The sequence below is a fragment of the Caenorhabditis elegans genome, chromosome III (assembly GCF_000002985.6).
Source record: "Caenorhabditis elegans chromosome III".
Lineage (NCBI taxonomy): Eukaryota > Metazoa > Nematoda > Chromadorea > Rhabditida > Rhabditidae > Caenorhabditis > Caenorhabditis elegans.
The window spans coordinates 13,333,727-13,361,239 of record NC_003281.10 but is presented as its reverse complement, the minus strand read 5'-3'; the positions used below and the strand labels follow the sequence as shown (position 1 = coordinate 13,361,239).

The window sequence follows — 27,513 nt, the reverse complement described above, 5'->3', positions numbered from 1 at the left end:
CACTTTGTTCTCCAAATAAATGATTTTATAAAATTTTTGGTCTCATTTTGTGACAAAAAAATTATGGTAACTTGTTCAGGGGCTTCCTATCAGAAAATAAATGTACTATTCAACTTCTCAGATGATTTGTGCACCTGTATTTTAACTTGTTTTGGCAAAGAACATAATCTCATGTTTTCGCATTTAAATTCTGGTTCTCGTGACCTCGTCTGACTTCTATTTTGAATTTTCCTTGTTTTACAATTTTAGTAACTTGTTTCAACTGACAGCTGAAACTCTAAATTATGTTCTCTTTTTTCCGAAAATAAATTATAAGTTAAGAAAATCTTCTAAAGCCGTTGTCACCTGAAAAATAGTGCTCACCTTATCATATTGTACTATAGACAATACATTTGCAATGCCTGATCACGCTACATTCACAAGACAATCATATGATTTATCTTTTTCTCTCGCGGTTAGCATGAAATAATCTTTTTTGTGTGTGTGTTTTATTTTTGAAATTAGAATGTCTCTACGGGCTTTCAAATGGTCACATCTTACAATTACCAATAAAAATAATTTGACCGTATTTTTTACGTTACTTTTTCGCGTACATTTCAAATACTGAACTATTTAGGTTTCAGTATTCATTTACTGTATTTTTCCACTTTTCATCCGATACTCCGAGGTATATAAATACTTTAAAACCAGATGTCCCATGTGGCTTAGAAACAGTAACAGCTGCCTTTGGATGACGGAAATTCAAAAATAATGGAAATTATGTAAGCTTGACAATGATTCACACAAAATTCCAGCACTTTTTTAAAACAAAATTTGGCCCTTTTTGCAACAGCGTGGTTACATTAACAAATGTTTTTGAATTTCCAATTCGCGCGCAATTGAAGTTTAACGATATTGTGTCTTTGCTGATTGGACCTTTGAAGCCTAACACTATAAGATGAGTTTCAATAAAATTTTAGTCCAATTTCCATTCAACTAGTTTATTTATTATTATTCAAAAGATACTCACAAAGTGCTCCATAATCAGAGAAACAACACTACCCGTTAGAAAATGCTTCTCCCAATCATAGACGTTCCTTTCTGATCTCTCTCACATGCTATGACGCACCAACCAACCATACGTGTTTTGCCTCTACTTCCCTATTTCTCTTCACATTTCTATTCCTCCAATCTCTTGCACACGCGCTCTCCTTCACTACACACATCCGTCGATTCAATTCGAAAAAAAGAACCGACGGCCGTGGCCGAGAAATTAGTCACCACGAACAGGGAGGTACGGAACACACACAAAGGGAATTGCGTCCACTCATCACCGGTTTATTGCTCTTTCTAACCATTTTTTTTATCATTGCCTATGAGATTTTGAATGGTTATTGGAAACTCATTTGATTATCTCAAATAACCAATCATAATTAAAAAAATTATACAAAAAAATGTGAATTGTACCAAATTATTTTGAACAAAGACAATTGTCTTATGTTCAAAATTTTACCTAAATTAATAATAGGCCAAGGATTATTTTTGTCAATTTTTTTTTTCAAAATTCAAAGTTTTGCTTCATATTTTTCCTCGACCTTTAAAGGTTCTCCTTTCTGAAACCTCAATTAAAATTTGTAGAACTCAAACAGTTTTTTATGTGAAAGTTTCTACACTGATACAAAAGTCTTCATGAAAAATTAAATCAGATATTAATAAGAACGATTGTTTGAGAACCCAATGCACTTTTCCAACGCAGAAAAAAGAATCCGAATTTTCGAAATTAAACGAAAATTTTTTCGAAATGTCCTAGTCGATTCTAAATCAATCACACCAACAGATGTTTTCAGTTTTTCGTTTTTAAAAAAATTTTTCTACATCGTTTCCAAGCAAGTACTTTTTTTTTCAGAAAACGCTTGGTAATTTCATCATCTGGAAAATAAAATAAAAATCAAAAAATCGTTTAAAAACAAATCTCAATGTCAAATGGCTCAACCACCGGATGGAAGGCTGACATACATGACTCAGCATCAAAGAGTTATGGAATGGTTGAATAGTATTGATAGGCCAAATGGTATTCATTTTTTGGATATGGATGCAAAATCGTTATTGGTTTTAATGAATACGTTGGATAGGAAAACGAGGTTAGTTTATTTTTTTAAACAATTTTCATGAAACTTATGAAACTAAAATTTTGCAGTAGAGGAGTACATTGAGCTCGAAAAAAAACTCTCAAAAAATAAAAAATGATCGGCTTAAACTTTGGTTCGGACTGTTTTTTATTTGGTATTATGATCATAAGAATTATTTAAGACGTTTTCAGGAAATACAACGTTTTCTATAAAAAATCTGAAAATTTTAAACTTTTTGAAAATTTCTCGGTAACAATTTATTTTGTGAAGATTTGTTCAAAACTTTACCAAGCGGTTTACAGTGTATGATTTTACTAATCTAGCTTTTGAAAAACAATTTTAATTCATTTCCTGTGTTTTCTACCCCAATGTTTTCTACCACAGGTCATCTGAAAATTACCCGGGAGTGGTTTTGGCGCTGGAAGCACTGGAAATATGTTGACTTTTTGCAAATTTTAAGTTCACGATGTACTGTGTTAAATTGAAAATTTTTCAGATCAAACCTGGAAAAATCATGTAAAATCCTTTTATCAATATCTCGAAGTGATAAACCTCATTTACAACAACTATGCCTCCATTTCACAACAACATGGAATCATGATCAATTTGCCGAAATCACAGCGCAATTTTCTCCGGAACACTCATTCCATTCTATTTTCATGAGCAAGAAAAAATCACCGAATTGGATAACCGGAGGATGGTCAATTGATCGACAGAAAAACATCACATCAGGCATTTTTCAACCGGAAAAACTTCGATTAAGTGCCACGTTTGTTGAAAGAACATCGAGATATATTGAGTATTGGCTACGAAACTTCCAAATCGACACGCTTCGGATTAAAGTGGAGAATTTGATTCCAGGAAAAGAGAATTCTATTCAACAGGTACGAACTTTACAGTTGAAGAAATAAAACAATTCTAATCTTCCAGAGCAACTATACCGGTGAAATTCCCCCGCTGAAACTTAAAAAATTAATTATTCATGGTGCAAATAACATTCGGTTTATAAATAATTGGTTGGACAATTTGGTTCCAAATGCGATTGATCCATTAGATGACAAAAAGAAGATCATTGACGTGGAATTTCTTGACGTGGGAAAGTTGGATCAGATTTTCCATCATTCTTTGGTAAGCCACAACATTAAAAAAAATTGTTTTGTATTTTTAGTCTGAAAAAAAAAAACAAAAAAACCAACAAAAAAAAGACAGCCCTGATCCCGATCAAGTTTAAGTTTCAAAAAAAATTAAAATTTAAAGCATGCATATGGCACCACAAAGACCAGATGTCGTAGTAAAAAAATTCAAAAAAAAATTGAAAATTTTATATGATTCTTTTTAATTGGAAAAGTCTCAGTTTTTCCACTTTCTAAAAGTCTTCCATCAAAAAAAAATTCCAATTTCATAGTCTACTTATGTTTCAAATATTCATACTCAAACATTGCAGGGATTCGAGTAGCAAAAAGTGGCAAAAACTCAGTAATTGCCACTTTTTGAAATTTTTTTCAAAAATTTTCAAACTTTTTTATAAAATTGTATTATGATATTTGGTCATTTTGGCACCTTAATCAAATTTGTTCATTTTTGCTTTTCTAAATTTGGTAAATTTAGGCAATTTCGAGAAATTATACAAGTGACAGTCCATTTTAACCAATTTAATTTCAAATTAACTAATTTTCAGATGACGACCGGAAAAGTGAATTTGACATTCAACAGAGTGAGCACTCATTTCACAAGAAAAACGTTGAATTTTGTGAACTCACCTATGATCAATATTGTGGCAAGGCAGGTACCATCAGAAGCTGTAAATTCTTTTTTAAAAGTGAGAAATTCTAACACAAGCTAATACTTATACCTTTCCTAATTTCAGCGCTGGTGTCGTGGAGAGATCATTGAAGATTTTCAATATCTTCATCTAATGGAAACAACTCAATGGCCATCCCAACAAATGCATATGATGGATGCACTTTCTGGATTACGGTATCAGATAGTTGATTTGAAGACTGATGTCAAATTGTGAGTTAGCTTCTTAAAAAAGGTCTTCTTATCTGAAAATTATTCTCAGGCGTATCCTGGAAAAACAAAAGGAATTTCCAAAACCTGCGCAAATTTTTCAAATAACTGGACCACGCCCCGGATTCTGTGCTCATTTTGGAAATCAATTCATCTTTGAAATTCCGAAGACCGAAGATATTCAACACATACTCGTCAATCCTCCAATCAGCCAAAACACCTTTGATGAATACGAAAGACAGAAAAATCGAATTTATATGGAGTTATTTCGTAAGAGATTGATTCGACTTTTTAATTAAAAAAAAAGAAGAACAAAAGAAATTAAATTTGGCAAGCGCGTTTTTCAGTATTATAAGAACGCAGAAAAATTCGCAATTTTGAAATCAAAGTGCAAGCGTGCTCCACGGCCAAATAAAAAATACTCCGTCCCCAAAATTGGGTCTCGTTAGGTATTTGGCTGCAAACCCAGCCAATTCAAACATTTGTGTAATTTTTTCTGAACTCAATGTGATTTCAAATAATTTTAAGGAATGAAAAAATCCTCGAAAATGCCAGAAAAATAAATAATAACGGGAATCATCTAAATTTCCTGTTTTCTCGCCAATATCTAACGAGACCCATAATAGATAGGCGGAGCGTTTTATTTGGCCGTGAAGCGAAATTTCATTTTGATATAATATTTGAATTTCTCCACTTTCTAAACTAATTTCGTTATTTTCTTGACTGGAAAAGTTTTTTTTTACATTTTAAATTTTTTGCGAGCAGGTCTCAATTAAATTTCACTCATTTTATTCACTTCAAAATTGAGGCGCTGGCGCTCTAAATTCTGACTCTCTACGGGCAAAATTGCATAATAATTTTAAAAAAAAATTAAATTCTTGAAACATCCGAATCCCGTCATTTTATTGTCACAGTGCATCTCAATATTATTACTTTTGTTCACTTTTCACGAGCTTATCCCCCCAAATATTGCTTTATCTCATTTATAATCATATTCGGAAAGGCTAAATTCTGAGAATGCGTATTGTGCTTCATATCTGACGCGCAAAATATCTCGTAGCGAAAACTACAACAATTCTTCAAATGACTACTGTAGTCCGATTTCGCGTATTATTTTTGTCATGTAATGCTTGAATATTTTTAAAAAATTGGAGGAAAATTAAATATCGATGTCACAATTAAAGAAGGTCCAGCCCGTAAATCGACACAAGCGCTACAGTAGTCATTTAAAGAATTACTGTAGTTTTCGCTACGAGATATATTGCGCGTCAGATATGATGTGCAATACGCATTCTCAGAATTTCGTGATCCCGTAATACGTTTCCTTTGTATTATCATTTCCAGCTAACGGTTTTAACACTTTAATTGGTATTGTTTCTTGTGAAAACTCCATAATTATTTATTTATTGTCTTTTAACTAGTTAATTAGTTAACATATAATTTCAAAGAGTTTATTTTTTCTGAAATAAATTATGCATATAATCTCAAGTGGCTCAAAAGTGTTAAAACCCGTGCAAAATATACAAAAAGTGATCACAAGCATTTCGGTGGGCATGGGGAAATATATAAAATTTGATACAAGGTAAAAATTAAAAAGAGGAAAAATTGGTAAGTAGGGAAATAAATTAAAAAATTGAAAGAATGAAAAGAAAATCAATAAATCAATCAGTTTTGCACTTGTCACATACTCGTTCACGTTCGTCTGCAGACACTTTGAGGCAGCGGCGGCAGAAAATCTGAAAAAAAATTAATAAAATAACTTTTTTTCTCCACATTATTCCTACCATTCCACACAAATGACAATGAATTCTTCTCTCAATCGTCGATGAGAACTCCCCTCGGCACGCTGGATTTGAGCATCTATCGGCTCCACGAAGAGGTTGCCATTTTAGTGAATATTTGGTCAGAGCCTCATCAGGATAGTATAACGATGAATCCATGACTCCACTTTCTTGACTTGTTGCTCTTTCCAGAATCGGTAGTGTAGAGCTCAATGGATCCAAAGGATGGCTTAAACTGAGATTCTTCAAATCATCAGTTGCACTGCTCATTCCACTATCAACCATATTCGTCGGTGTATTCGTTGAAGTTATCTGTTGATTTTGTTGTGTCTTCAGTTCGGCTAGTCTCGTTCTCAACTGTGCCACGTGGGATTCTAGTACTCCAACGTGCTCCATCGCAGCCATAGTTAGGTCTTCAAGCCGTTCTCTTGGTTGTAGACCATTGTCGAATCGATTATACATTGCAGTCCAAACTGTGAAGCGAGCTGCACGAGTGTCAAGATCCAGTAGAGCAACGTGTGCGGTAGGCTGGAAACATTTTAATTTAGATGATTGATTTTTTGGAATTGTTAGTATTATAATGCGTATTGGACAACATATTTGACGCGCAAAATATCTCAAACTACAGTAATTCTTTAAATGACTACTATAGCGCTTGTGTCAATTTACGGGATCGATTTTGGAATTGCCCGTAAATCGGCACAAGCACTACAGTAGTCATTTAAAGAATTACTGTAGTTTGAGATATTTTGCGCGTCAAACATGTTGTGCAATACGCATTTTCAGAATTTAATTTTCAGAAGATTTAAAAATTACCGAATAAAATGGATTCATATAGTCGTCATGACGCGCATCCATCCAAGTCCACAGAGATTTCGTGCGTTTTGACAGATTTAGATCCTGAAAAAATTGAATTATTTATAAATATCTAAGAGTAACGGTTCTTCAAAAGTTAATTTTTTAAACGCATTTTGGAGCGAGATTTAAATTTAATTTTTCAAAAAAAAGCGCGAAATTCAAATTTTTTAAAACATCTTGGTGCGAAATTCAATTTTTTTTCAAAAAAAAATGGAGAAATTTTAACTTTTTCCATTTTGGCGCGAAATTTAATTTTTTTTTCAATGAGTTTTGATGAAAAACAATCTAGAAAACTCTTACCCTTCTATCTTTATCACAATTTCCAATAAATGTTCCAAATTGACATGAATAGACGTGCTCGTGCATCTCAATCAGATATCGTTCGTTGAACTGAAAATTGAAGTTGAGATCAAGTTGGGAGTACTGTAGGATTACTGTATTTTTTGAAAATATCAGATCTTGTTTTTTCAAGGGATATTACTGTAGTAGTACTGTAGGAGGCACTAGTAAGAATATTGTAGGGGTACTGTAGGATTATTGTTTTTTTGGAAAAAAATGAGTTTCTGTTTTTTTCAAGGGATATTGTACTGTAGTGGGTACTATAGGAAAATTGTAGGGGTACTGTAGGATTATTGTATTTTTGGAAAAAATGAGCTTCAGCTTTTTAAGAGTGTAGTAGTACTGTATGGGGTACTGTAGGATTACTGTAGTTTTTGAAAAAAAAACAGTTTTTGTTTTTTCAAGGGGTATTATTGTAGTAGTACTGTATAGGGCACGGGGTACTGTAGGGGTACTGTAGTTTTAATTAAAAAGAATTTTGACGGGAATTTCATAACTAAATTTTATGAAAACATTTTTTCTAAAATTCGAGAACTTCTGGAACATCCAGAAAAATTTCGAAATAACATCAGTGATTTTACCTGGAAGGCTCGTGGTTTTTGTTGCATAATTTGCCAAATACAATCCAACCATTGAGTGAAAATCGGTGAAACTTCTTTTCCGGCTTCATCATTCAACGCCCCCACATGTCCACACCGATCATCGAATTTATGTCCAAAACCGAGCCAATCCTTCTCGATGAGAACTTGAAATCCGTGAATAGTACGGTAGTATGGGTCAAGAAGAAGTTGACAAAGTGCGACAACTTGCGAAGTCCGATCCCATCCATCCGAACAATGAACGACACATGATGTACCTCGACTGATGGATTCAGCCAAAAAAAGTGAGCATTCGACAACACTCCGCACGTGCTTCAACCATCCAGAAGCCTCAAGCGTTTTCCAGTATTCTGTGACGTCACGACACTTGGTCACCGCGTCGAGGAGACGTGCCTGAGATGCCCGCATCACATGAATATTCTCGATGTCGAAAAAGTGAAATCGCATATTTGAATAGTTCCTCTCATCTTCGAATCCTTTTCCCTGAACCTTATTCACCATCGCGTTGACTCGCGGCCGAGTATCTACCAGGAACAAGTTGTCCGAGTTTGTATTCGCTTTTCCTACCAACTCCATAAGCTTCTCATCCTCTACGCATCGTGCCGAGAATCCCGTCAGAGGCTGTGCACATCTACACAAAGCGGCTTCAGTTTGTTGATGGAAGTAGGTCAGTACTGGAAGACGGCCACGGCTTCGGAATTTGCAGGATCCTAGTAGAACTGATGTGGAGGCCGCTGTCGGAAACCACAGCTTATTGGGGTAAGTGTCGCAGATCGTGTATCCTTCATTGATATTCGATTCTGTCCATTGTGACTTTGTGATCCCTTGCCGTGTCATTTCTGAATTCCAATCCAATCTTCTCCATCCCCGAACGTCTTCTACGGGTTCTCGATTCTCAAACGCAAGCAGTTCCGTCACGTTCACTGAAACTGAAATCAGTCGACATTAGTGAATGAAGCACAGTATTTTCCTATGTTTTTAATATTTAAAGTGAATTGAGACAGAATGAGGTAATAACTCAAACTTAGAAGCTGACAAAAACCAAAAACTCGGCAAATCAACTAACGATGTTTCACGACATTTCATACATCTTTTATAATATATTTCACTTCACGCTAACATGTCACTTCAATCACTTACCAGGTTTTGCGGCACGTTGAAGCGTCTCGTATAGGTCTTGACACGATTTATCTCTACTGATCAGAAGTGTTATCACCTGAAACATTAAGCTTAATTAATTATTCACTCAAATCACAATAAATTATCTACAAACCTGAAAATGTTTACATCTAATCACTAGCATACATCCGGCAGCTGTTAGCGTCCCTTTTTCCACTGAAGAAATGAGCCCAGTCGCCAGCCATAACTCTTTTGATCCATTTTCAGCTCGGAAGATGATGTGTGTAGTTGTGACATGGACTGTGCCGACTAGATTCTCCTGACACCCTAGGCGATCGACAAGGCATACTTTATCCACCTGGAATATGGGAATTCGTTAGAAAAAACTGTAAATTTCGTATAATCTATTATAGGGCTAGCTTTCAAGTATTCTTCGTTCTTTTTGTCAAGTTTTCTATTATTTTTTAATAATTTCCATGTCGAAATTGAGAAAAAACCCATATTCGCTTCTCAAATTCACATGTATATTATTAAACATCATTTCGAAAAACCTAACAAAAAAAATGAAAAATACTCGAAAATAGGCGAAAACCTAACGAGACCCATCACTCGAAGGCGGAGCGCGTTTCTGTGTCTCCATAATATACACCCCTTTTCAAGCTTCTTACCATCATGGCAATTCGTCCATCTTCCCCGTAACCACACCCGGAATGAACCGACTCTCTTCCCATCAGAGAATCAACTAATCCATTAATTTTATCCTTCAACAGTGATCCGGCCACCGTAATATCTTCAGTATAACCCGACGACAGCGCCGACGGGGGTACTGTAGATTGCGGAGTGTTCGCCGTGTTGTTGTTCGTATGATGATGATGTCCGCCAAATACGAAATGCGAGCTCCACGAGGATGAGGAAGATGGAGTTGAGGTGGAGATTGATGGGTAGATACCCGACAGCGACATATTATTCCACCATGCCGACAGTGGTGTCGTCACCGATGAAGGTGTTGACGACATTTTTTGGCATTTAGGTGCTGGAAGAGTTGTTGGGGAATTTTTGGAGACTTTCGGAGTGGAACGGAGGAATAACGAACGAGATCGAATTCTTTGCATTTCAAACTACTAACTATCTAGAACGATGACACGCTCAATGTAAAAAAAAACAACGTCATCAATTTGAGAAGTGTTGCGAGGAGAAGAAAAAATGAAGAGAAGAAGGAAACGGATACAGCGCCACGTCATTTTTCTCATTTTTCTCCTCGGAAATTGAATAGATATTCAGTGAAAAGGATTCAATAAAAAGGATAATTTGATCAGAAAAGTGATACTAAATTGTAATACGGTATCCGGTCTCGACACGACAACTTTTTGTCAGAGGCGAAAAGGTGTGCGCTTTTGAAGATTACTGTAATTCCATATATTATGCAAAATATTTTTCATAGCTTTCCGATGAAAATGTAATAATTTAATTTCAAAAAATTAAAATGGAAATTCCGCAAACTTTGAAATTACAGTATTCTTTAAAGGCACACACCATTTTGCATTTGACAAAAAAAATTTCGTGTCGAGACTTATTGTTGGTGCAACAATTGCAAAATTGCAAAATTGACAACAAACGAAATCGAAAATTCAGAAATTTCCAGCATTCGAAAAAAAAAACGGAAAGGGGAAGCATAAAATCGTAAAGCCGTCGTCTGTCAACGTCTCCGTAACCCAATCCATTTTTCCTTTTCCGTAAGCTTTTTTGCAGCGGGAAAAGGGTGTGAAAAGCGAGAGAGGGAGTCCCTTGAAGTAAGTGTGAAAGGTCTCTACGCACATATTTTCTCGTTTTTTTTTCCTTAAAAAAAACTAAGGAGCAGAAAAAAAAAGGAGAAAAGTACTTTGTCTCGAAGAAGAGGACGGACGACATTGAAATTGGAGGAAGCAACCGGAAAGGGAAAACGGAAACAAAAACAACAGAGATGAGAACTTTTTTTTGAAACGAGGAAAAAAGATCCCTTGGGACCGAACTTTTTTGTTGAGTGAAACCGAGCAAAATGAGGTCATGGAAATGAGAGAGCTGGATTGAAGAGGAGAGAGAAGCTTGACGGATAAATTAAAAATGCGGCTGGTTTTTTTTCCATTTGAAACTAAAAAAAAACTTCTCTTCTGGTTTGAGGAAGAGAGAATTTTAAACGTTGTTTGCGTTTTTTTTTCATAGAAAAAACCGCGCTCCACGGAGAATTGAATACGCTCCGCCCCCGCGAGATGGGTCTCGTTAGGTTTTGTGGTTTTTAAAAAGGTTCTTATGTCAAAACAATGCTTTTCCTTAATAATCTCGACATAAAAAACATGAGAGATAACGAAAAAATGCTTGAAAATTAGAGAAAATGATTGACACAGTTTGAATTTCCGGTTTTTTCCGGAAAATACCTGATACCTAACGAGACCCAACTATTGGGGGCGGGGCATTTTTAATTGACAGTGGAGCGCGTTTCCACGATGAGTATTCTTGTAGAATTTATTACGGAAACACTAATTTCTGAGAATGCGTATTGAGGAACATATTTGACGCGCAAAATATCTCCTAGCGAAAACTGCAGTAATTTGTTAATAGACTACTGTAGCGCTTGTGTCGATTTACGGGCTCGAAAAAATTTATTTTCACGAAAAATCCTTTCCAAAATTTGAGCTCGTAAATCAACACGTAAATACAGTAGTCATTCAAAGAATTACTGTAGTTTTCGCTACGAGATATTTTGCGCGTAAAATATGGTGCGCCATACGCATTGTCAGAATTCTTCCGTAATAGGAAAGAAAACCTGAAAAATATCCTAAATCTATACATCGTCTAATTGTAAAAGAAAAAATGAGCAAAAATGAGCAAAACCGGGTGAAAAAGAGAAGCGTCTCCGTCATCTCGTCGTCGTCGTTTTTTTTTCGGTTTAATCAGCTCTTCCTTCTCCGTGTTTCTTGCTCATTTTTTTTTTCGCCGAAAAGATTGTGTGTGTGTCTTCGGGAAAATGGTCCATTGAAATTCAGTGAAGCAGAAAGAGAAGGAGCGCGCGAATTGGAATTTTTACATATATTTGAAACGCAAAAGGATCCTTGTTTATTTATAGAGAGATAGAAAGAGCTAGGCACAAAATAAAGATAGATTGAATGAAAAACATCGAGGAGGCACCACGCAGATACGGGGCGAAAACAAAGGAAACGATGAATTTGGAGCGAAAACCGAGAAGAACCTAAATTAGAGATAAAAAGGGAGAAGCCCTGGGATGCGTTGACAGATGACTGAATGTTGATGGACGACAGACGGGTAAGCTTGTTATTGGCTTTAGGAGCTAGAAAGTAGACAGCCGACGAGAAAAGTCAATTAGAAAGGGATAAATACTACGGATTTGCGGGTTTACTACAGATTTGATTCATGCGTGAGCTGGAATATATTTGATCTTGCATCAGAAGTTATTCTCATAATCATTTATTCTATAGACAACTTTCTTAGTAGCCAATCTAATATTCTTCGCAATTTATCAGTCAAAGGAATTATGAATTCTGAGAAAAGTCGAATTACTGGCTTTTTTCAACAAGGATGAAGCTTTTTCGATTTAAAAATTTTTTTAATTTTTAAAAAATTTAAAAAATTTTTAATTTTAGAGTTGTAAAATATCCTTTGACATCAAGTTTTTCCGATTTTTTTATATTATTTTTCAGAAGAATCAACAAGTTTCCATTTTCCCAGTCTCAAAAAAGGATGTGTGCCTTTAAGGAGTACTGTAATTTCGACCTTTTCTGAGTTTTAATTAATTTCTAACAGTATTCAAATTTATGTTTATTTAAAACTAAAATCAAACATGAATTTGCAAAAAAAAAACAGTAGAAAAACTAGGAAAATTCCGACACAACGAAAGTTTGAAACTACAGTACTCTTTAAAGGTGCACACCTTTTCACATTTAACAACAATTGTCGTGTCGAGACCGGTTACCGTATTTTTAGCGCAAAAATTTTTGCAAAATTAATTGAATATGAAAACTTCAGAGCCAATCAATTTTGAAAAAATTGTAACTTCGTAAAATTTTGACACTCCAGTTTAAAGGCACACGATGTTTGTCCGAGTGGGTCTCGCCACGATCTCAGTAATACAATAGTCGCCTAGTGTGAAAATTTTTGCGAACGGATAATATTTTGAAAATTTCGAAATTCAGCAGATTTTGATTCACATCAAGTTTGCGAAACTTTCATCACAAACAAACAAAAGTGGAAAATCTTAAAATAAACGACAAGACCACCACAGACACTACAAAATGACGCGCGCAGAGAAACGAGTGGTAGTAGTGGCTCCAGAGAGAGCCAGAGAGAGAGGGAGATCGGGAGAAGTTGTCGTCAGGAAGAGGAAATGAGGGACCGACCAAAACTAGTAGAAGAATAGAGAAAAAAGAGTTGGTGCCTGGAGTTGCCCCGGTCGGTTGGTTGAGGGGCAATCTCTTGAATCTCGTCGCATGTCAACCTCATTACATTATTCGACGAAACAGATGGATCTGGTGGAACACTTTTTTGGGAGAAGCGGGGAGCCAAAAAAACACGGAGGAAATTGAATAAATCTCGACGGACAACTCGAAAAAAAAGCAAAAAAAGCACAGAAAACCCAAATATTTATAATCAAATTGACCATATATTCTGCGCGTGGGGTCTCGCCACGCGTTCTGCGAGTTACTGTAGATCAGGAGTGGGCGGCAAACGATTTTTTCCGGCAAATCGGCAATTTGGCGGAATTTAAAATTTCCGGCAAACCGGCAAATTGTGGTTTGGCACTTATTTTTTGGAATGCCAATTTCAAATGGCAAAATTAAACGCATCATATGAATTTTCCTATATCTATTTTGATAAGTACGCACATTCTATGAAAACATGTAGAAAAAACGGGAAAAATTCAAAAAATTGACAGTTTTAAGTGATTCCGTCTTATAAAAAATACAGTAACTCGTTGTCCGCGTGGCGAGACCCATGGGCGTACGAGATGGCCAGAATTCTCATGCTTAAGTAATAAAAAATCATTTAAATCTTCCAGAAAATTGAATAAAAATTCGATTTCATTTAAGTTTTCAGTTGATTTTTTTCGCTACTTTTTTGTAATATTTTTATTTTCTGGAAGGACAAAGTCCTAACAACTTTTGCGTACTTTTTTTCGGGTGACGAGAAAATTGGCGGATACCGCCATTATCCATATTTTATTTATTCTACTCCTGCTTTTTGATCGCCGCCAGCCCGTGGAATAAAAGAGATTTGTTTACAAAATTTCATAAAACGCTCACCTTCGAAATGCCAATGTCCTCGAATCGCATTTTGAAACCCCCGAACCGATCTGAAAATTGGCATTTTATTTTAAGCTTTAAATCTAAACCATATGGCAAATGAAATATAATAAAGGGAGAAAAATAATCAATTCTGCTCGGATTAGTGGTGTCATAACCCGAGGAAACTACGAGTGAAATGGGGGGGGGGGGGGGGGGGGGAATTGGCGTCAGAGACGCGAGATTGCGTGCTAGTGTTTGCAGATTTTTGGTTTTTTTCAGAAAAAAATTTTTTTTTAGATAAAACTTTCATTTCTATCTGCAAATAGGAAAAATATTGAAAAAAAAAGAAAGTATAAATACAAATACATGTGGAAGATGGAATTTTACACGAAGACAAATCTCAAATCTAATATCTTAAATTATAGTACACAAATCAAATCACAAGTTCAAATTCAAATTCAAATTAAACTTTTTCGAAGAGAATTGCGATTCCTTGTCCTCCTCCAATGCAAGCCGATCCGATTCCGTACTTGACGTTGCGGCGGCTGAAAGATTTTAGAAAAATTAGATTATGGATATAATTCAAGTTTTGGTGACATACTGAAGCTCGTGCACAATATGCGTGGAAATTCTGGCTCCAGATGCGGCGAGTGGATGGCCCAAAGCGATGGCTCCACCATTGACATTCAGCTTTTCCATTGGGATTCCGAGTTCACGTTGAACGGCGAGAGCTTGTGGAGCGAACGCCTCATTTACCTGGAAAAAATAAATTTAAGACTGAATGTGGAAATAGTTTTATATCGTAATTCCACCTTATTAAAGGCGCACGGATTTATCCAAATGGGTCTCGGCGCGCAAAAAAGTTTATGGTTGCGTTTTTCGATGAAATTACTTCTTTTTCTTTTGATTTTTCCGTTAAAATAGTTTAAAATCATATTTCAAAGTACAATTAAACTCATTTTCGGCCTATTTTAGCAGAAAAATGAAAATAAAACGAAAAAGTTCGCTAATTCAGTAAAAATCCGTCAAAATTCCAAAAACTACAATAAAATAATTTTTCACGCGCCGAGACTCTTCTTAATAAATCAGTGCGCCTTTAATATGATGAAATTACAATATATTTTACCTCGAAGATATCAATATCTCCAATCTTGAGCCCACTCTTCTTGAGAACTTCCCGAATAGCTGGAGCCGGTCCGATTCCCATGATGGTTGGATCACAACCGACAGCAGAATAGGCAACAACTCGAGCCAACGGTTTCAGATTCTTCGACTTCACACTGTCTTCACCGGCAACCACAAGAGCAGCGGCTCCGTCAGAAATTCCAGACGCATTTCCTGCATTCACTAGTCCGTCTTTTTGGAAAACAGGCTTCAGCTTGGCAAGGCTTTCTGCGGTGGTGGCTCTCGGATGCTCGTCGATTTCGAAGCTTTCTTCTCCCTTGCGCCCCTTGATAGTGATTCCAACGATTTCATTCTTGTAGACACCAGCCTCCTGAGCCTTCTTCCACAGGGTCTGAGATCTCAGAGCGAATTCGTCGGCTTCTTGTCTGGTAACTTTGTATTGTGCGCCCAACTTCTCTGCAGTCTGTCCCATGGCTAACTTGGCATACGGATCGCTGAGAGAATCCCAGAGCATATCTTCGAATTCGTACTTCTTTCCAAGTGCAGTTCCGAAACGAATATCTCGAACAGCGAATGGCACCATTGACATGTTTTCGGTTCCTCCGGCAAGAACAATGTTGGACTCGCCGAGCTTGATAGCTTGAGCTGCATTCACGACTGCTTGGAATCCCGAACCACAGAGACGGTTGACAGTGAGGGCCCCGACGTTTTGTGGAACTCCAGATTTGAGTCCAATGTGACGACTCAGGTAAATTCCATCACGAGAGCTGGCAACCACGTTTCCTGAAATTAGAGGTTTTCTTTAAATCATTCTAAAAATAAAATCTTTCTACCAAAGATGACATGATCGACGGCATCTGCTCCAACATTAGCGTGCTTCAGCGCTGCTTGAGAAGCGACGACTCCCAAATCAGTTGCACTCAATCCTTTCAGCTTTCCACCAAAAGTTCCGAATGCTGTACGCTTGGCACCGACGATGAACACACCTGCAGACATAATATAAACATCACTGATCACTTATTAGTACAACGACCATGGACTTTGACCCCCACTCACATTTTCCTGCCATTTTGCAGTGTATTTGTGTGGTTCTGTAAATAAAAACGTTCTTATAAGTAGTAACAAATTATTAGGAAGAGGTGAAAAAACCTAAAAAAAAGGGCATTTAGAAAACTGCATAATTATTTTGAGAGGGGCTTTTGAACAAAAATAAAGTTTTTCGGTTGTTTGTTGGGCCGATAAGATAGGTAGAGAAGAGACGCAGAGACGAAAAAGAAGCAGAATGGCCGACTTTCGCGGTGTCTTTTTTATCATCATTCCCGCTACTTGTTCTCTGACCTAAAGGCTACATTCTACACTACAATAAGATACAAAATTGGGCCTGGAAACCACAAGGCAATATAATACAATTAATTTTCATCAATTTTATTAAACCAATCACAAAACAACGAGTGAAATACTAGCCAAGCAACGGGTGTAATTAAAAAACAAGTAGAGCAGATACAAAATGGTCTGCTTTAGACGGCGGATTTCTCGGCGACTGGAGCATCGGACGAGTGCAATGAAAGCTTGGCTTTCACAACCGAGCTGGTCTTCTTCTGGCAGCTCTCATGATCTTCGTAGCGGATCACATCGAACAGTGGCTTTGAGTGGTCCTTGGATGCGGCCATCAGCTTCTCCTTCAGCACAACTCTGAAATTCCAAAATTCAAGATAGAATTAAAAATAGACATGCATACCCAATCCTCATGTTGGTTTCATCATCGTTGCAATCCTTAGTCCAGACGCTGATCTTCGATCCTTTTCCTCTGACGTTGCACACCAACCCACAAATCGACTCCATGTCCTTTCCGAATTGCTCGCCGACCAAAGCCATGAGAATCTCCAGCCAAATAGCATCGACCATTTCGGGAGTCTTTCCCTTGTCAATGACGATGAGCCAGCGTCCTCCGTTCGAGTTTTCCGGAACCTCCCACATCGGCTGAATATCGTCACGGAAAACGTTGTAATCGCACAACGCGTTGAGGCCACTTGGTGGACGGATAGCATCGTAGAGAGCCCAGAACTCCGAGACGGTGTTGAAGGTGTACACCTTCTTCAGACGATCCTCCCAAGACTTGTTGCGCTCATCGTTCAAATACCACCACGTCCAGTTACGCTTCAGCGGATAAATGGGTGCCGTCGTTTGCTCCGTTTCAGTCATACCTGGAAGAACTCGATTAGTAAAATCAGTAAACAGAGAGAATAAATGAATGCAAATAAAAATGGGCACGTGGAACCAAAAAAGTGATGCAAAACGGCGAGAAACAGTTTTTTTGTGAATAATTTATAGTACTCAAACGATAATGAAAAAGGGAATGGCTCACCTTCTTTCTCCCCAGAGATTTTCAGCTTCTCAAATGCTATTTCAGAATCTGACATTTGCGCTTAAAATTTTCGCACCTCGACAACTGGCAAGGCAAAAACAGGACTGATCTGAGAAGCCGAGAACAACTGGGGAAAACGCCAACTAATCGTGCCCTAAATGACGTGCCATTGAAATATGGAGCGGGTCAGTAAAAAAATTCACGGGGAAAATAGGAAATGGTGGAATATAGTACAACAATTTTAAAAAGAGATTTAGAAATTATCGATGATGAATCAAGGTAAATACACAAATGAAGAAATAAAATGAGAACCCGTAGAAAAAAAAAGCGAAGAAAAACAATCTAGTTGTCGTAGTCATCGTCGGTTGGAGCCAAAGAGCCCTCTGATGGTCCTCCAAACATTTGTGCGTTTGCGGCTGCTACCGCCGCGGCTTGTGCTTGTTGGTGAGCAAGCTGCTGCTCAATTTCTTGTTGGCGTGCCTGTAAAATAAATATTAACATTGAGGAAATGAGTGTTTGTTTTATAAAAACAAAATTATTTTTGAAAACCTCAAAAAATTACCTTCTGAATTAATTCTTGTTGCATTTCGTACAATTTTTCCTCTGGAATACCACATTTTTCAAGACGAGAGTTCTTCCTTCGCAGCTTCTTCTCGGCTTCAACCTTGCAGGCATCGAGAACACTGTCGGCGGCCTCGAGATAATCTGGTGTGAATCCTAAATTCTGCAGTGCCTTCTGAACATGTTCGTGATATATTGTTTTTCTCTGATCCTGGCTCGCAATTCGTTGTGCTTCTCTCGCAATATGCTTCACGAACTCAACGCAGCAAGCATTGATCATATCTCTCGACTCGTTGGCGATTCGCATTTCAGGAACAACTTCTTTGATAATTTGGTTGATACCTTTCTGTGGAAGTCCGATTTCATTGTCCTCATCCATATCTGTGAAGAGTCTGAAAATTGTGTTGAAGCACTGCATTTTTAAGGGATCTAAAAGAGATATAAGGAATGAGAAATACATTATTAAAAGTTTAAAGATGAAATAAAATTAATATCAAACTGAGTACATTTATGCGAATATAAATATAATATTTTCGGAACAAATCTCACAAAATTCACAGAATTATCCAATTTTAGCATTGCTGAAGTCCATTTCAGGATGCTGTTTCATGAACTGTTGCAGCATATCATGCTTTTTCTTCTCATCAGACGTTGGAAGACCCATCTCCTTCTGCCTCTGATCATACATCATCTTTTCGACCATGGCACGTGTCTCTCCATCCAAGTCGCTCAATTTCGAGTTCTCTGGCTTCACTTCCTTAGTATTGATTGGAGGATCGGAATCAAGGAATCGATTCCACCATTCCATATCATTGATCTTCTCGAGAGTTAGGACAATCGCTTTCCCGTTTTCGATTACCCAGTTGCAATTTTCTACTTTAATGGCGTGAGGCAACTTTCCATCGACAATCGGAGCTTGATTCTTCAGGCCGACAGATACTGAAGTCTTCTCTATTTTGACGACAACGTCACGAGATTTGATAGCAAATCCAGCAGCAATTGGAATCTTCACCTCGAGTTCTTGGAGTGTTTGAGTCCATTGATATTTGGCAAGATCCGCACCATTTCCACTATTTGGTTTCATGAGCTTACTGTCCTCATCTTCGACTTCAGCGTCTTTCGATGTTTCTCCTTCGTTATCGACGAATTTTTCAAGATTTTCAACAGAATTTTTAGCCTGTTCCTTTTCAAACGCGGCCGCTTCCTCATCAGTGACTTCCACGACTTTCGCATTTCGGAACTCTTCCTCTTCCTTAGCTTTTTGTGCAGCTCTTCGTTCAGCAAGCTTCCTCTCCTGCTCTTCCTTCCGTTTCTTGGCTTCTTCAGCTTCCTTCATAGCCTTTCCACCGTGTTTATCGAATTTTTCGAGGAGAAGGGTCCGGGCTTGATCGACACCAGCGCCACTGTAGAAATCCGTCTTTCTGAAACAAAACATGTATTTATTAAGCACTTTGAAAAAATTTCTTACCTCGAAAGAAATTCAAATAGTACATCAAGCATTTCAGGCACTCCGCCGCTCAGCTGTTGGGCCATGGAGAGCAGCACCGAGTCGAATCGCTCATATTGAGACATTTTCTGAAATTTAAATATATTAATTAATAAAAACTACTTCCAAAACGAAGAAAAACATTAGGAAATCCGGAATTATTGAAAATAGAGCCTAAAATCAAGAAACATAGTTATTTCGCAATAATTACAGGACAAATTCTACTTAATCTAGTTAAAAACTTATTTTACAAACTAGAAAACCATTTATTTTGACAAATATCACTAGAAAAATTGAGTTATTTCGAAATTTCTGGTAAATCCTATTTTCGCCATGTTCCCATGGATACTGCAAGTGCCTGGGGAAAGCAGGTGGCTCATAATGCTCAATTATATTTCTGGGACAATGAGAATAGTTGAAAAATCAAAGAAAATCTGTGCGAAATCCCGCAAAATCGATAAATTAGGAGAGAAAATGTGTAAAATTGAAAATAAATTGCGAGCGCCGTTTTTTCTAGGCGCCTTGGCGCGGCGACTGGCGCAACTCTCGTGCTGACGCGAAACTCGATGCTACAGTAGTTTGATTTGAAATTTAAAAATTCAAATTTGAATTCAAAGTAATTTTCAGAAAAAAAAAGCAATAAGTTACCTAGTGCATTACTATTTCTCCCGTTAAAGAGAAAAACGGGTCTAATTGAAGAACAGATGGTGCTAATCAAAGAGAAAAATGCACACGCTTAGAAATTGGATTTTTCGAGACCTTTTCCATTTTGAAACTTTCTATTGATAATAAATCCAACTTAAATATTGATTAAGTTCACTTTTCCATTTACAAATTATTCCAAAAAAGACAGAAAAGCCATTACGTATGCTTAATTGCTTTTTTCTAATTAGACGTTCGACACTTCAGTACACGCTAGCATGGCTAATTAGATTGGAAACGAGGTCACCTCTCGTTTTTGTTTGTATGTCTGCGTTCATATTAGACTACGCATCGCGTTGAGAATCTAGTTAGAACACTATTTGTGTCTCCCTTTTTACGCGGCCTTTTTTTCTTTCTTGCAAAAAAATACGCATTTTATTTATGTTTAGTAGTTAACATAATTAAAATAGATGTTGACACACTTTTTTTAATAATAATTTAATAATAATTATTATTATTTTAAATACAGATAGAGTTTCAAATCAATTCACTAAATTTACCCTGTTTTATTGAAAAAAAAGCGGTGCGGCAGTGAGAGAGTATGTGGCGAAGAGACGGAGAGAAAGAGCATTCACTGCGAGACCTTGCGCGTCAAGTATGGCGAATTTCTCCATTTTCAAAACGTCTATGTAATATTAGTTTATAGGAACATTTAATGTAATAGAATATTGAAAAACAGAAGAAAGAAAACACCAGTAAACCGTTTTCGATAGACTATTTAAAAAGCTGATTGCATAGTTTCTCATTAATTTATTAGCTTCTTTTTTAAATTTAGTATGTACTGAAACTTGATTTTCTCGAAAAATCTAGATTATGTCAGAACCGGACCAGGGGGAGAGAATTTCCCCAACAGATGGTACACCCACTCAACGTGATTTCAACGAAACCAATGACTCTTACCCCTGCGGGACACATTCTCCTTTTCTTTCCGCGCAAATTTCCACATGGTCCGGTTGTAGTTGAAAATTGTAATATCTGAAAAAATTGAATACACTTTTTCGATATTCAATGATAATGTTCGTTTAGTTTATGTTTAATGTTTAGTTTAGCAGAGGTGCATTTTTCTACATATTGCTCAAAAATAAAATATCATAGATTTTACTGGAATTATATACAGTTTCATAATAATACTTAACCTATTTTTTAGGAGACAATGGCTTCCCGAGAAACTATTCTGGACGTTTTGGCAAAGTTGGAGGAGTGCAAAGAAACTTTGAATAATTCATTGAATTACGGTTGGTTTTTTTTGTATATTTTAATTTTTAATAGCGAATCTCAAAAAAATGATGTTCATTTTTTTAAATTAAAAAATTAATTCCTGTCAAATGAACAAAATATACCAAATAATTTTATTTTTAGCAAGAAATCTTTTGGCAAAAAACCAAAAAAAAAAAATAGTTTTTTGTCAAAAAAACCACAAACTCCTTTTTTGCTTAAAAAACAAAAAAAAATCCTTTTTTGCCAAAAAAAAATTAAACAAATTTTAACCAGAAAAATTCCAAAAAAAACATAGACGTGCCTACCAGGGGTGTGCGGCAAATCTCAAAATTTGCCAACAAATTCGGCAAATTTGGCAAGCTGAATTCTGAACAAACGTCTGGTTTCCGAATAAGTTCCGTGTAGTGTGTCTGCTCAAACATAAAAATAACTCAATGTTGTGTCATTTTACTAAATTTTTGGCGACAAAGTAAATAGTTTTGGTCAGAATTGCACTGTCAAATTTTTGATGTGGTCGGCAAATTCGGCAAATTTGCCGATCTCGGCAAACGGCAAATTCGGCAAATTTGACGCAAACCCCTGGTGTCTATATTTATATATTTTTGCGCCTACTTTTGAAATATCACCTAAAAAAATCACCATAGTTTTATTTTTCTATAGATGAAGCTGCCAACTCAAATGGTTCATCGACCTTTCAAGATCAGTCAGAGATCAAGATAGAACACATTGCTCCGAATTTAGTATTTGAAAGTGAGTTAAATCCTTATAAAAAAAAATTTAAAACCACACTCTGAACCAACTTCAGATGGAACAGTGCCACAAGAGCAGTCGAATTCGTTCCAATGGTACGAGGAGGAGGTTTCAAATGATGCATGTGTTTCAAGTAACGAATATTCTGGTGTGAAGCTGTGCCCGTTTAATATTGGATTCAAAAGTTATAATACGCCTCCAGATCAAATGCAACAGCTTGATGTTCGTTTTTACTTTAAAATACTTTTTAAAAAACCTCTACAGTACTACTACAGTACCACGATCATATCCCCTACTAACCCAAAACCGATATCCCTTTAAAAGAAGAAAAAACTTTTTTTTTTAAAACTACAGTAATCCTACAGTACTACTACAGTACCCCGACAAATTTATCCTAAACTTTCAGAAATCAATAAGCGATAACATGGCTTGTCGCATGAACGTGGATTTTTCCGGAATTGACCGACTTATTCAACATGGATCAGAAGACATGAGAACAGTGGGTTACGGTATGAGAGGAATGATGAAATTGGTAATTTTGGGCTTTTCCTGTACTTTTCCAAAAAAATCAATTAATTCATTTTCCAGTTACAAATTCAACATGAAAAATTGATGGGAAAAAAGCCGGATGATGTGACGACTGGCCTGAAAGCCAGTCTCGTTCCAGCTCGTTTTTTGAAAGAAAAAACGGTTATCGTCAGAAATCTGACAGATGATGCGGATATTAATGTGAATAAAGTATTCGGGCAGCTAACGGCACAGTCATCTTCACTCAAGAATATCGTGATAAACGCGGCAAACGTGTGGATCAAAAATGTATGTTTTTTAACTTTTAGGTTTAGGGCTACAGTACTCGCTTCCACTTGGCACCGTATTACGGGAACACAAAATTCGAAGAATGCGTATTGCGCAACAGATTTGATGCGCAAAATATCTCGTAGCGAAAACTTCTTTAAATGACTATTGTAGAGCTTGTGTCGATTTACGGTCACAATTTTCGAATTGAGTTTATTTTCGAATAGTGGTTTCTTCGTATTATTTTCTGCTTCATTTTAATATTCTATCGATAAATCAATACTTTAATTAATTTCAAAAATCGATCCTGTAAATCGACAGAAGCACTACAGTAGTGTATGTTTTTTAACTTTTAGGTTTAGGGCTACAGTACTCGCTTCCACTTGGCACCGTATTACGGGAACACAAAATTCGAAGAATGCGTATTGCGCAACAGATTTGATGCGCAAAATATCTCGTAGCGAAAACTTCTTTAAATGACTATTGTAGAGCTTGTGTCGATTTACGGTCACAATTTTCGAATTGAGTTTATTTTCGAATAGTGGTTTCTTCGTATTATTTTCTGCTTCATTTTAATATTCTATCGATAAATCAATACTTTAATTAATTTCAAAGATCGATCCTGTAAATCGACAGAAGCACTACAGTAGTCATTTAAAGAATTACCATAGGTTTCGCTACGAGATATTTCGCACTGGGTGCATAGCAATTTTATTGTTCTAAATACCCCAACTTTCAGGTTGTCCCGGACGAGCAACGAAAACTCTACTCGACCAGCATAAAACCACAACAACCACAAATCACTTTTCCAGCTCAATTATTAAATGGCCCAGCGGGCCTTCTTGTCAGATGTCTTTCTGTGACAGGAGGAGACAATTCTTCAAATGCTGTGAACATTAGTCTCCTGTTCAAGCAACACGTTTCTAATCTTTTGTAAGTTTAGTTTTTAGATGGTTCTCGGTTCTTACACATCGTGAATCAACTTTATTAGGTTACTCTAATTTTAAACCTCTAAATTTCAGCAATCACGCTCGCTCGAAAAGTGGAATAACAAACTCTCGTAAGAGAAAGCAGCAAAGCGAGGATTACTCTTACAATTAGTTTAAATATTTTCATTTCATTTTTTCTGTTCTCTCTTCTTTTCCTTAAATTTTTTATAATTTTCTCATTTGTGTTGTGTAAATTTTTTTTTCGAGCAATGAACTTCACGAAACTTTTTGTGGTTTTTTGTGTTCGTATAAATTTCAAAAAAAAAAACCGGCTCGAAACTTGGCGGGAATTGAAATTAAACCTAGCGGGCAATTATTGAAACACTAGGATACTGTAGGAGTATTGTATACTACTTGGATTTTACAGTGTTCGGCTAAAATTCTTGTTTTAAGATCATTTTCGCTAATTTTTTTAACAGTCAAAATAGTCATCACTTATAGTGCTCTGCCAGGGCTGTGCGGGAAATTTTGAAATTTGCCGACTTCGGCTAAATCGGCAAATTGTCTTTTTAAAAAAATTTGCCATTTTGACAGTTTTTTTATAAGAAAGGGGCAATGTTCAATTTTATAGTAAAGTTATTTGACGACAAAACAAGATGTAAATAATCAACTTAAAAATGGGAATTACAGGGGACAATAGGAAAGATACTGGGATTTTAAGAGGCTGACAGGGACAATGGAAATACAGGTAACACAAAAAATATTTAGAAAATAAGTGGGAAAAAAACTAATAGAGAACCTAAACCATGTCACGATAAGAGACGAAAAGATTCTTATAGCTTTTTACTTTTGGCTCCCGGTCCTGAAGAATCTCCTCATTTTGTGGGAGCAGGGAATCTTTGGAGCCATTGAATCCATAATTGATTTTTCCAACAAAGGTTGAGCATTTCATCAGGGATTCTGCGGTGAACTCAAAGTTAGTGAAGAAGTGAGGTTGGGATGAATGAAGAGATCTAGTTGGGAGTAGCATGTCTGGGATTGGAGATGGAGTTCTACAGTCGATGATGTCACGAAGTACCTGGGTTTCATTAATGGAAGAGCATCCGATGAGAATTGATGACGGTGGGGAGGCAAATACTGATTTTCCTTGGAGGTCCGAGTGAAGGGAGGTTAGGGTGGTGAATTTGGTAAGTGTAGGTGTTCTGGAAGAATTTGTCAATTTTTTTAATTGGAGAAATGTATACGGTTTCTTTTCTATCACTACAGTGCTCAAAATGGTGAATACAAAATTACATTTCTATTTCAGATATTGGAATAATTTGAAAATGAATATAAATATTTTGAAAAATTAAAAATGTTGAGCTCAATATTCAAAAAATTTGGATTTTTTGAGAAAGTTTTAATTTTTAAAAAATTGGCCATTGCCAAATTGACCAAAACTTTGCCTGAAATTTTTCCTCTACAATTTTTAAATATTAATATCTGAAACAAAAATAAACTGTAAAATTTAATAATAAATTAAGACGATAAAGTTTTGATCAATGACTTCCAAAAAAGTGGCAAAAACTGAGATGATTCCAGTTTTCAAAAATCATATAAAATTTAGAATTAAAAAAATTGTTTTACTATAATATTTGGTCATTGTGGTGCCTAAGCCATGTTTTATAGCAATTTTTCGATACATTTCAATGAAAACTGTTTCCCAAAAACAGACTCGAAACAAAAATTAATAGAAACTTAGGCTCACCTCACAGTTCTGGATCGAAAATAATGGCGAATTTCTAAATAGGCAAGGAGAAGCAAGATTGATGTAATACACAAAACGATCAATCCGATTCCAAAATAGCGATTGTAGGAGTTGAATGCGTCTGTGCAGGCAAATGCAAACGATGAAATCTGGAATTTAAAAATTTTCACGAAATATTTAAATTTCTCAATGAAATGGAGGATCTTTTTTATTGATGAGCCTTCAAAAAACTTCGCGAAAGATATTTTATGGTGATTTAAAATTCCGAAAAATTGTCAATTTTTAGCCAAAATCTCCAACTTTAACGTACGCAGCCAACTTTGCCGAAAATTGATTTTTATTGAAATCTTGCCCATTATTAAAAAATTTAGTAAAGTTTTAGAAAACTTTTGTGGATTTTCTTTCAGTTATATTTGGTCATTATGGCCTATTTTCTACCATTAAAAAAAATGTTAAAACGATTTGCACAATAAGACAACAAGTTTAAAAACTTTTTTTTTGGAAATTTTGAAGCGCCATTAGAAAGTTTTGATATATTTTTCAGAATTCTTGTTATAAATTCGAATTTTCAGGGTCAGTTTAACAATAAAACATACCTTTTCAACAACAAAATTCCATCCATTCGAAACAGCCACAGAGATTTCGCTTGCATAATTGGAAATTGAGTCAAAAACCGTGGTTGGATCACGGAATGTGAGTGGAGCATATTCTTGAATGGAATATTCAAGACTTTGGGCAGATCCAAAATTGAAGAGGACAGTAAGAATAAGAAGATGAGAGAATCGGAACATGCTTGTAGGAGGTGTGAGAGCTTTGTTATGAATGAAATATACAGGTTCCGGCTGTACGTTTTTCCTTTTTTTCAGTCGGGACATTTCCAGCGTTCTCCGCCCAATTTTCAGCCACACCCTAACAAGGTTCCCATGCTCCGTTTTCCAGAGTGTGTCTCTGTTGTCATGGGAATCTTCTCATTGCAGATATCGATTGGATGCACCTCCACAATTGACAAGGAGACTGTTGCACGATTATGGGAAAATTATATAATAGATTGTTGTATGGAGGATATGGAAAATAATGGAACATTCTTACAATAAACTAAATAGAAAAAAGAAGAAACCATTATTTGAGTTATATCGGAAACATTTTTTAACCGCGATGAATACTAACTGTTTTCAAAAAAAGTTCCAAAATATTTTTAAATGTTTCAAAAATATTCAAAAATTTTCCAAAAGTTTAAAAACTTTTTAATATGTTGTATATACATGTTCTAGACTTGTTTTAAATTGTTTTAAAAATCCAACAACTTTTCAAAATGTTCCAAACTTTTTCAAAAAGTTTCAAACTAGCTCTAAATGTTCCAAAGCTCTGCAAGAAATTCCAACATATTCCAAAATATTTTAAAATGTTCCAAAAATGTTCAAAAGTTTTCCAAAAGTTTTAATAACTTTTCCATATGTTCTATACGCGTTCTAGACTTGTTTTAAAATGTTTTAAAAATCCAACAATTTTCCAAAATATTTTCAAATGTGTTTAAAATGTTCCAAATGGTACCAAAACTTTCAAAAATACTTTAAAATTTTCAAATATGTTAAAAGACCTTCCAAAAGTTTCCCAAAATTTACATTGTGCTCTGAGCGTCTAAAAATGCACAAAAAAATTCAAAAAAATTTCCAAAATGTTCCAAAATATTTTTGAATATTTCTTAAATATTCCATAATGTTTCAAGATATTTTAAATGCTCTAAAAAT

At 35.9% G+C, this 27,513-nt stretch overlaps 8 protein-coding genes and 1 non-coding gene across 12 annotated transcripts; 2 read left to right on the top strand and 7 right to left on the bottom strand.

Annotated features, from left to right (window-relative positions):
* Positions 1 to 1,883: 1,883 nt before the first annotated feature.
* F53A2.9 (F-box associated domain-containing protein) lies at positions 1,884 to 5,602 on the top strand. Its single transcript, NM_067353.2, has 6 exons — positions 1,884 to 2,120; positions 2,605 to 2,992; positions 3,039 to 3,236; positions 3,787 to 3,927; positions 3,976 to 4,121; positions 4,171 to 5,602. The coding sequence occupies exons 1-6, from the start codon at positions 1,963 to 1,965 to the stop codon at positions 4,415 to 4,417; spliced, it is 1,278 nt and encodes a 425-aa protein (NP_499754.1). The 5' UTR covers positions 1,884 to 1,962; the 3' UTR covers positions 4,418 to 5,602.
* F53A2.10 lies at positions 3,068 to 3,989 on the bottom strand. The gene is made up of 3 exons (NR_052827.1): positions 3,961 to 3,989; positions 3,869 to 3,907; positions 3,068 to 3,277 (listed from the first exon to the last, which is right to left on the bottom strand).
* On the bottom strand, positions 5,556 to 14,155 carry mtm-6. 3 transcript variants are annotated; one of them, NM_001027431.7, is made up of 8 exons: positions 14,106 to 14,155; positions 8,969 to 9,172; positions 8,836 to 8,911; positions 7,678 to 8,618; positions 7,058 to 7,147; positions 6,716 to 6,799; positions 5,903 to 6,427; positions 5,556 to 5,854 (listed from the first exon to the last, which is right to left on the bottom strand). In NM_001027431.7, exons 1-8 carry the CDS (start codon positions 14,133 to 14,135, stop codon positions 5,780 to 5,782), a joined length of 2,025 nt encoding a protein of 674 aa, NP_001022602.1. In that variant the 5' UTR covers positions 14,136 to 14,155; the 3' UTR covers positions 5,556 to 5,779. The 3 variants fall into 3 exon arrangements, with proteins under 3 accessions (NP_001022602.1, NP_871680.1, NP_499753.1); NM_181951.6 differs by lacking the exon at positions 14,106 to 14,155 and adding an exon at positions 9,483 to 9,847 and having other exon boundaries at positions 7,678 to 8,624; NM_067352.7 differs by having other exon boundaries at positions 5,557 to 5,854; positions 7,678 to 8,624.
* A 218-nt stretch (positions 14,156 to 14,373) lies between these two features.
* Positions 14,374 to 16,303, bottom strand: acaa-2 (3-ketoacyl-CoA thiolase, mitochondrial). The gene is made up of 5 exons (NM_001383022.3): positions 16,269 to 16,303; positions 16,046 to 16,198; positions 15,214 to 15,995; positions 14,689 to 14,843; positions 14,374 to 14,632 (listed from the first exon to the last, which is right to left on the bottom strand). The coding sequence occupies exons 1-5, from the start codon at positions 16,279 to 16,281 to the stop codon at positions 14,551 to 14,553; spliced, it is 1,185 nt and encodes a 394-aa protein (NP_001370026.1). The 5' UTR covers positions 16,282 to 16,303; the 3' UTR covers positions 14,374 to 14,550.
* Positions 16,304 to 16,621: 318 nt separating this feature from the next.
* On the bottom strand, positions 16,622 to 17,823 carry ife-1. 2 transcript variants are annotated; one of them, NM_001268267.5, is made up of 3 exons: positions 17,578 to 17,823; positions 16,951 to 17,416; positions 16,622 to 16,904 (listed from the first exon to the last, which is right to left on the bottom strand). In NM_001268267.5, the coding sequence occupies exons 1-3, from the start codon at positions 17,630 to 17,632 to the stop codon at positions 16,730 to 16,732; spliced, it is 696 nt and encodes a 231-aa protein (NP_001255196.1). In that variant the 5' UTR covers positions 17,633 to 17,823; the 3' UTR covers positions 16,622 to 16,729. The 2 variants fall into 2 exon arrangements, with proteins under 2 accessions (NP_001255196.1, NP_001255197.1); NM_001268268.2 differs by lacking the exon at positions 17,578 to 17,823 and having other exon boundaries at positions 16,630 to 16,904.
* Positions 17,528 to 18,556, bottom strand: dro-1 (Protein Dr1; the record flags this gene model as incomplete). Its single annotated transcript, NM_001392227.1, has 2 exons — positions 17,528 to 18,057; positions 18,140 to 18,556. The coding sequence occupies 2 exons, from the start codon at positions 18,554 to 18,556 to the stop codon at positions 17,920 to 17,922; spliced, it is 555 nt and encodes a 184-aa protein (NP_001379209.1). The 3' UTR covers positions 17,528 to 17,919.
* A 73-nt stretch (positions 18,557 to 18,629) lies between these two features.
* On the bottom strand, positions 18,630 to 19,713 carry nud-1 (Nuclear migration protein nudC). Its single transcript, NM_067348.9, has 2 exons — positions 19,607 to 19,713; positions 18,630 to 19,559 (listed from the first exon to the last, which is right to left on the bottom strand). The coding sequence occupies exons 1-2, from the start codon at positions 19,708 to 19,710 to the stop codon at positions 18,701 to 18,703; spliced, it is 963 nt and encodes a 320-aa protein (NP_499749.1). The 5' UTR covers positions 19,711 to 19,713; the 3' UTR covers positions 18,630 to 18,700.
* Positions 19,714 to 21,467: 1,754 nt separating this feature from the next.
* Positions 21,468 to 24,311, top strand: F53A2.3 (Phosphoprotein). The gene is made up of 7 exons (NM_067347.3): positions 21,468 to 21,561; positions 22,205 to 22,294; positions 22,350 to 22,516; positions 22,701 to 22,826; positions 22,883 to 23,110; positions 23,829 to 24,022; positions 24,112 to 24,311. The coding sequence occupies exons 1-7, from the start codon at positions 21,480 to 21,482 to the stop codon at positions 24,188 to 24,190; spliced, it is 966 nt and encodes a 321-aa protein (NP_499748.1). The 5' UTR covers positions 21,468 to 21,479; the 3' UTR covers positions 24,191 to 24,311.
* Positions 24,312 to 24,612: 301 nt separating this feature from the next.
* Positions 24,613 to 27,186, bottom strand: sdz-20. The gene is made up of 3 exons (NM_067346.2): positions 26,362 to 27,186; positions 25,766 to 25,914; positions 24,613 to 25,220 (listed from the first exon to the last, which is right to left on the bottom strand). Exons 1-3 carry the CDS (start codon positions 26,554 to 26,556, stop codon positions 24,818 to 24,820), a joined length of 747 nt encoding a protein of 248 aa, NP_499747.2. The 5' UTR covers positions 26,557 to 27,186; the 3' UTR covers positions 24,613 to 24,817.
* Positions 27,187 to 27,513: the final 327 nt, after the last annotated feature.

Coding starts and splice junctions, on each gene's coding strand:
- acaa-2 (NM_001383022.3), bottom strand. Junction 15,996..16,045: donor CGTCGATCATGTCATCTTTG/GTAGAAAGATTT, acceptor CTCTAATTTCAG/GAAACGTGGTTGCCAGCTCT. Junction 14,844..15,213: donor GAGATATTGATATCTTCGAG/GTAAAATATATT, acceptor TATTTTTTCCAG/GTAAATGAGGCGTTCGCTCC.
- F53A2.9 (NM_067353.2), top strand. CDS start 1,963: ATGGCTCAACCACCGGATGGAAGGCTGACATACATGACTCAGCATCAA. Junction 2,993..3,038: donor AAGAGAATTCTATTCAACAG/GTACGAACTTTA, acceptor CTAATCTTCCAG/AGCAACTATACCGGTGAAAT. Junction 3,237..3,786: donor AGATTTTCCATCATTCTTTG/GTAAGCCACAAC, acceptor ACTAATTTTCAG/ATGACGACCGGAAAAGTGAA.
- mtm-6 (NM_181951.6), bottom strand. CDS start 9,830: ATGTCGTCAACACCTTCATCGGTGACGACACCACTGTCGGCATGGTGG. Junction 6,428..6,715: donor ATATGAATCCATTTTATTCG/GTAATTTTTAAA, acceptor AAATGTTTCCAG/CCTACCGCACACGTTGCTCT. Junction 5,855..5,902: donor ATTGTCATTTGTGTGGAATG/GTAGGAATAATG, acceptor ATTTTTTTTCAG/ATTTTCTGCCGCCGCTGCCT.
- nud-1 (NM_067348.9), bottom strand. CDS start 19,710: ATGTCTCAATATGAGCGATTCGACTCGGTGCTGCTCTCCATGGCCCAA. Junction 19,560..19,606: donor CTATTTGAATTTCTTTCGAG/GTAAGAAATTTT, acceptor GTTTTGTTTCAG/AAAGACGGATTTCTACAGTG.
- F53A2.3 (NM_067347.3), top strand. CDS start 21,480: ATGGCTTCCCGAGAAACTATTCTGGACGTTTTGGCAAAGTTGGAGGAG. Junction 23,111..23,828: donor CAAACGTGTGGATCAAAAAT/GTATGTTTTTTA, acceptor CCCAACTTTCAG/GTTGTCCCGGACGAGCAACG. Junction 24,023..24,111: donor CAACACGTTTCTAATCTTTT/GTAAGTTTAGTT, acceptor TCTAAATTTCAG/CAATCACGCTCGCTCGAAAA.
- sdz-20 (NM_067346.2), bottom strand. CDS start 26,556: ATGTTCCGATTCTCTCATCTTCTTATTCTTACTGTCCTCTTCAATTTT. Junction 25,915..26,361: donor GGAATTTTGTTGTTGAAAAG/GTATGTTTTATT, acceptor TTTAAATTCCAG/ATTTCATCGTTTGCATTTGC. Junction 25,221..25,765: donor TTTCGATCCAGAACTGTGAG/GTGAGCCTAAGT, acceptor AAATTCTTCCAG/AACACCTACACTTACCAAAT.
- ife-1 (NM_001268267.5), bottom strand. CDS start 17,632: ATGTCAGATTCTGAAATAGCATTTGAGAAGCTGAAAATCTCTGGGGAG. Junction 17,417..17,577: donor AATCTCTGGGGAGAAAGAAG/GTGAGCCATTCC, acceptor GAGTTCTTCCAG/GTATGACTGAAACGGAGCAA. Junction 16,905..16,950: donor GAAACCAACATGAGGATTGG/GTATGCATGTCT, acceptor TTGGAATTTCAG/AGTTGTGCTGAAGGAGAAGC.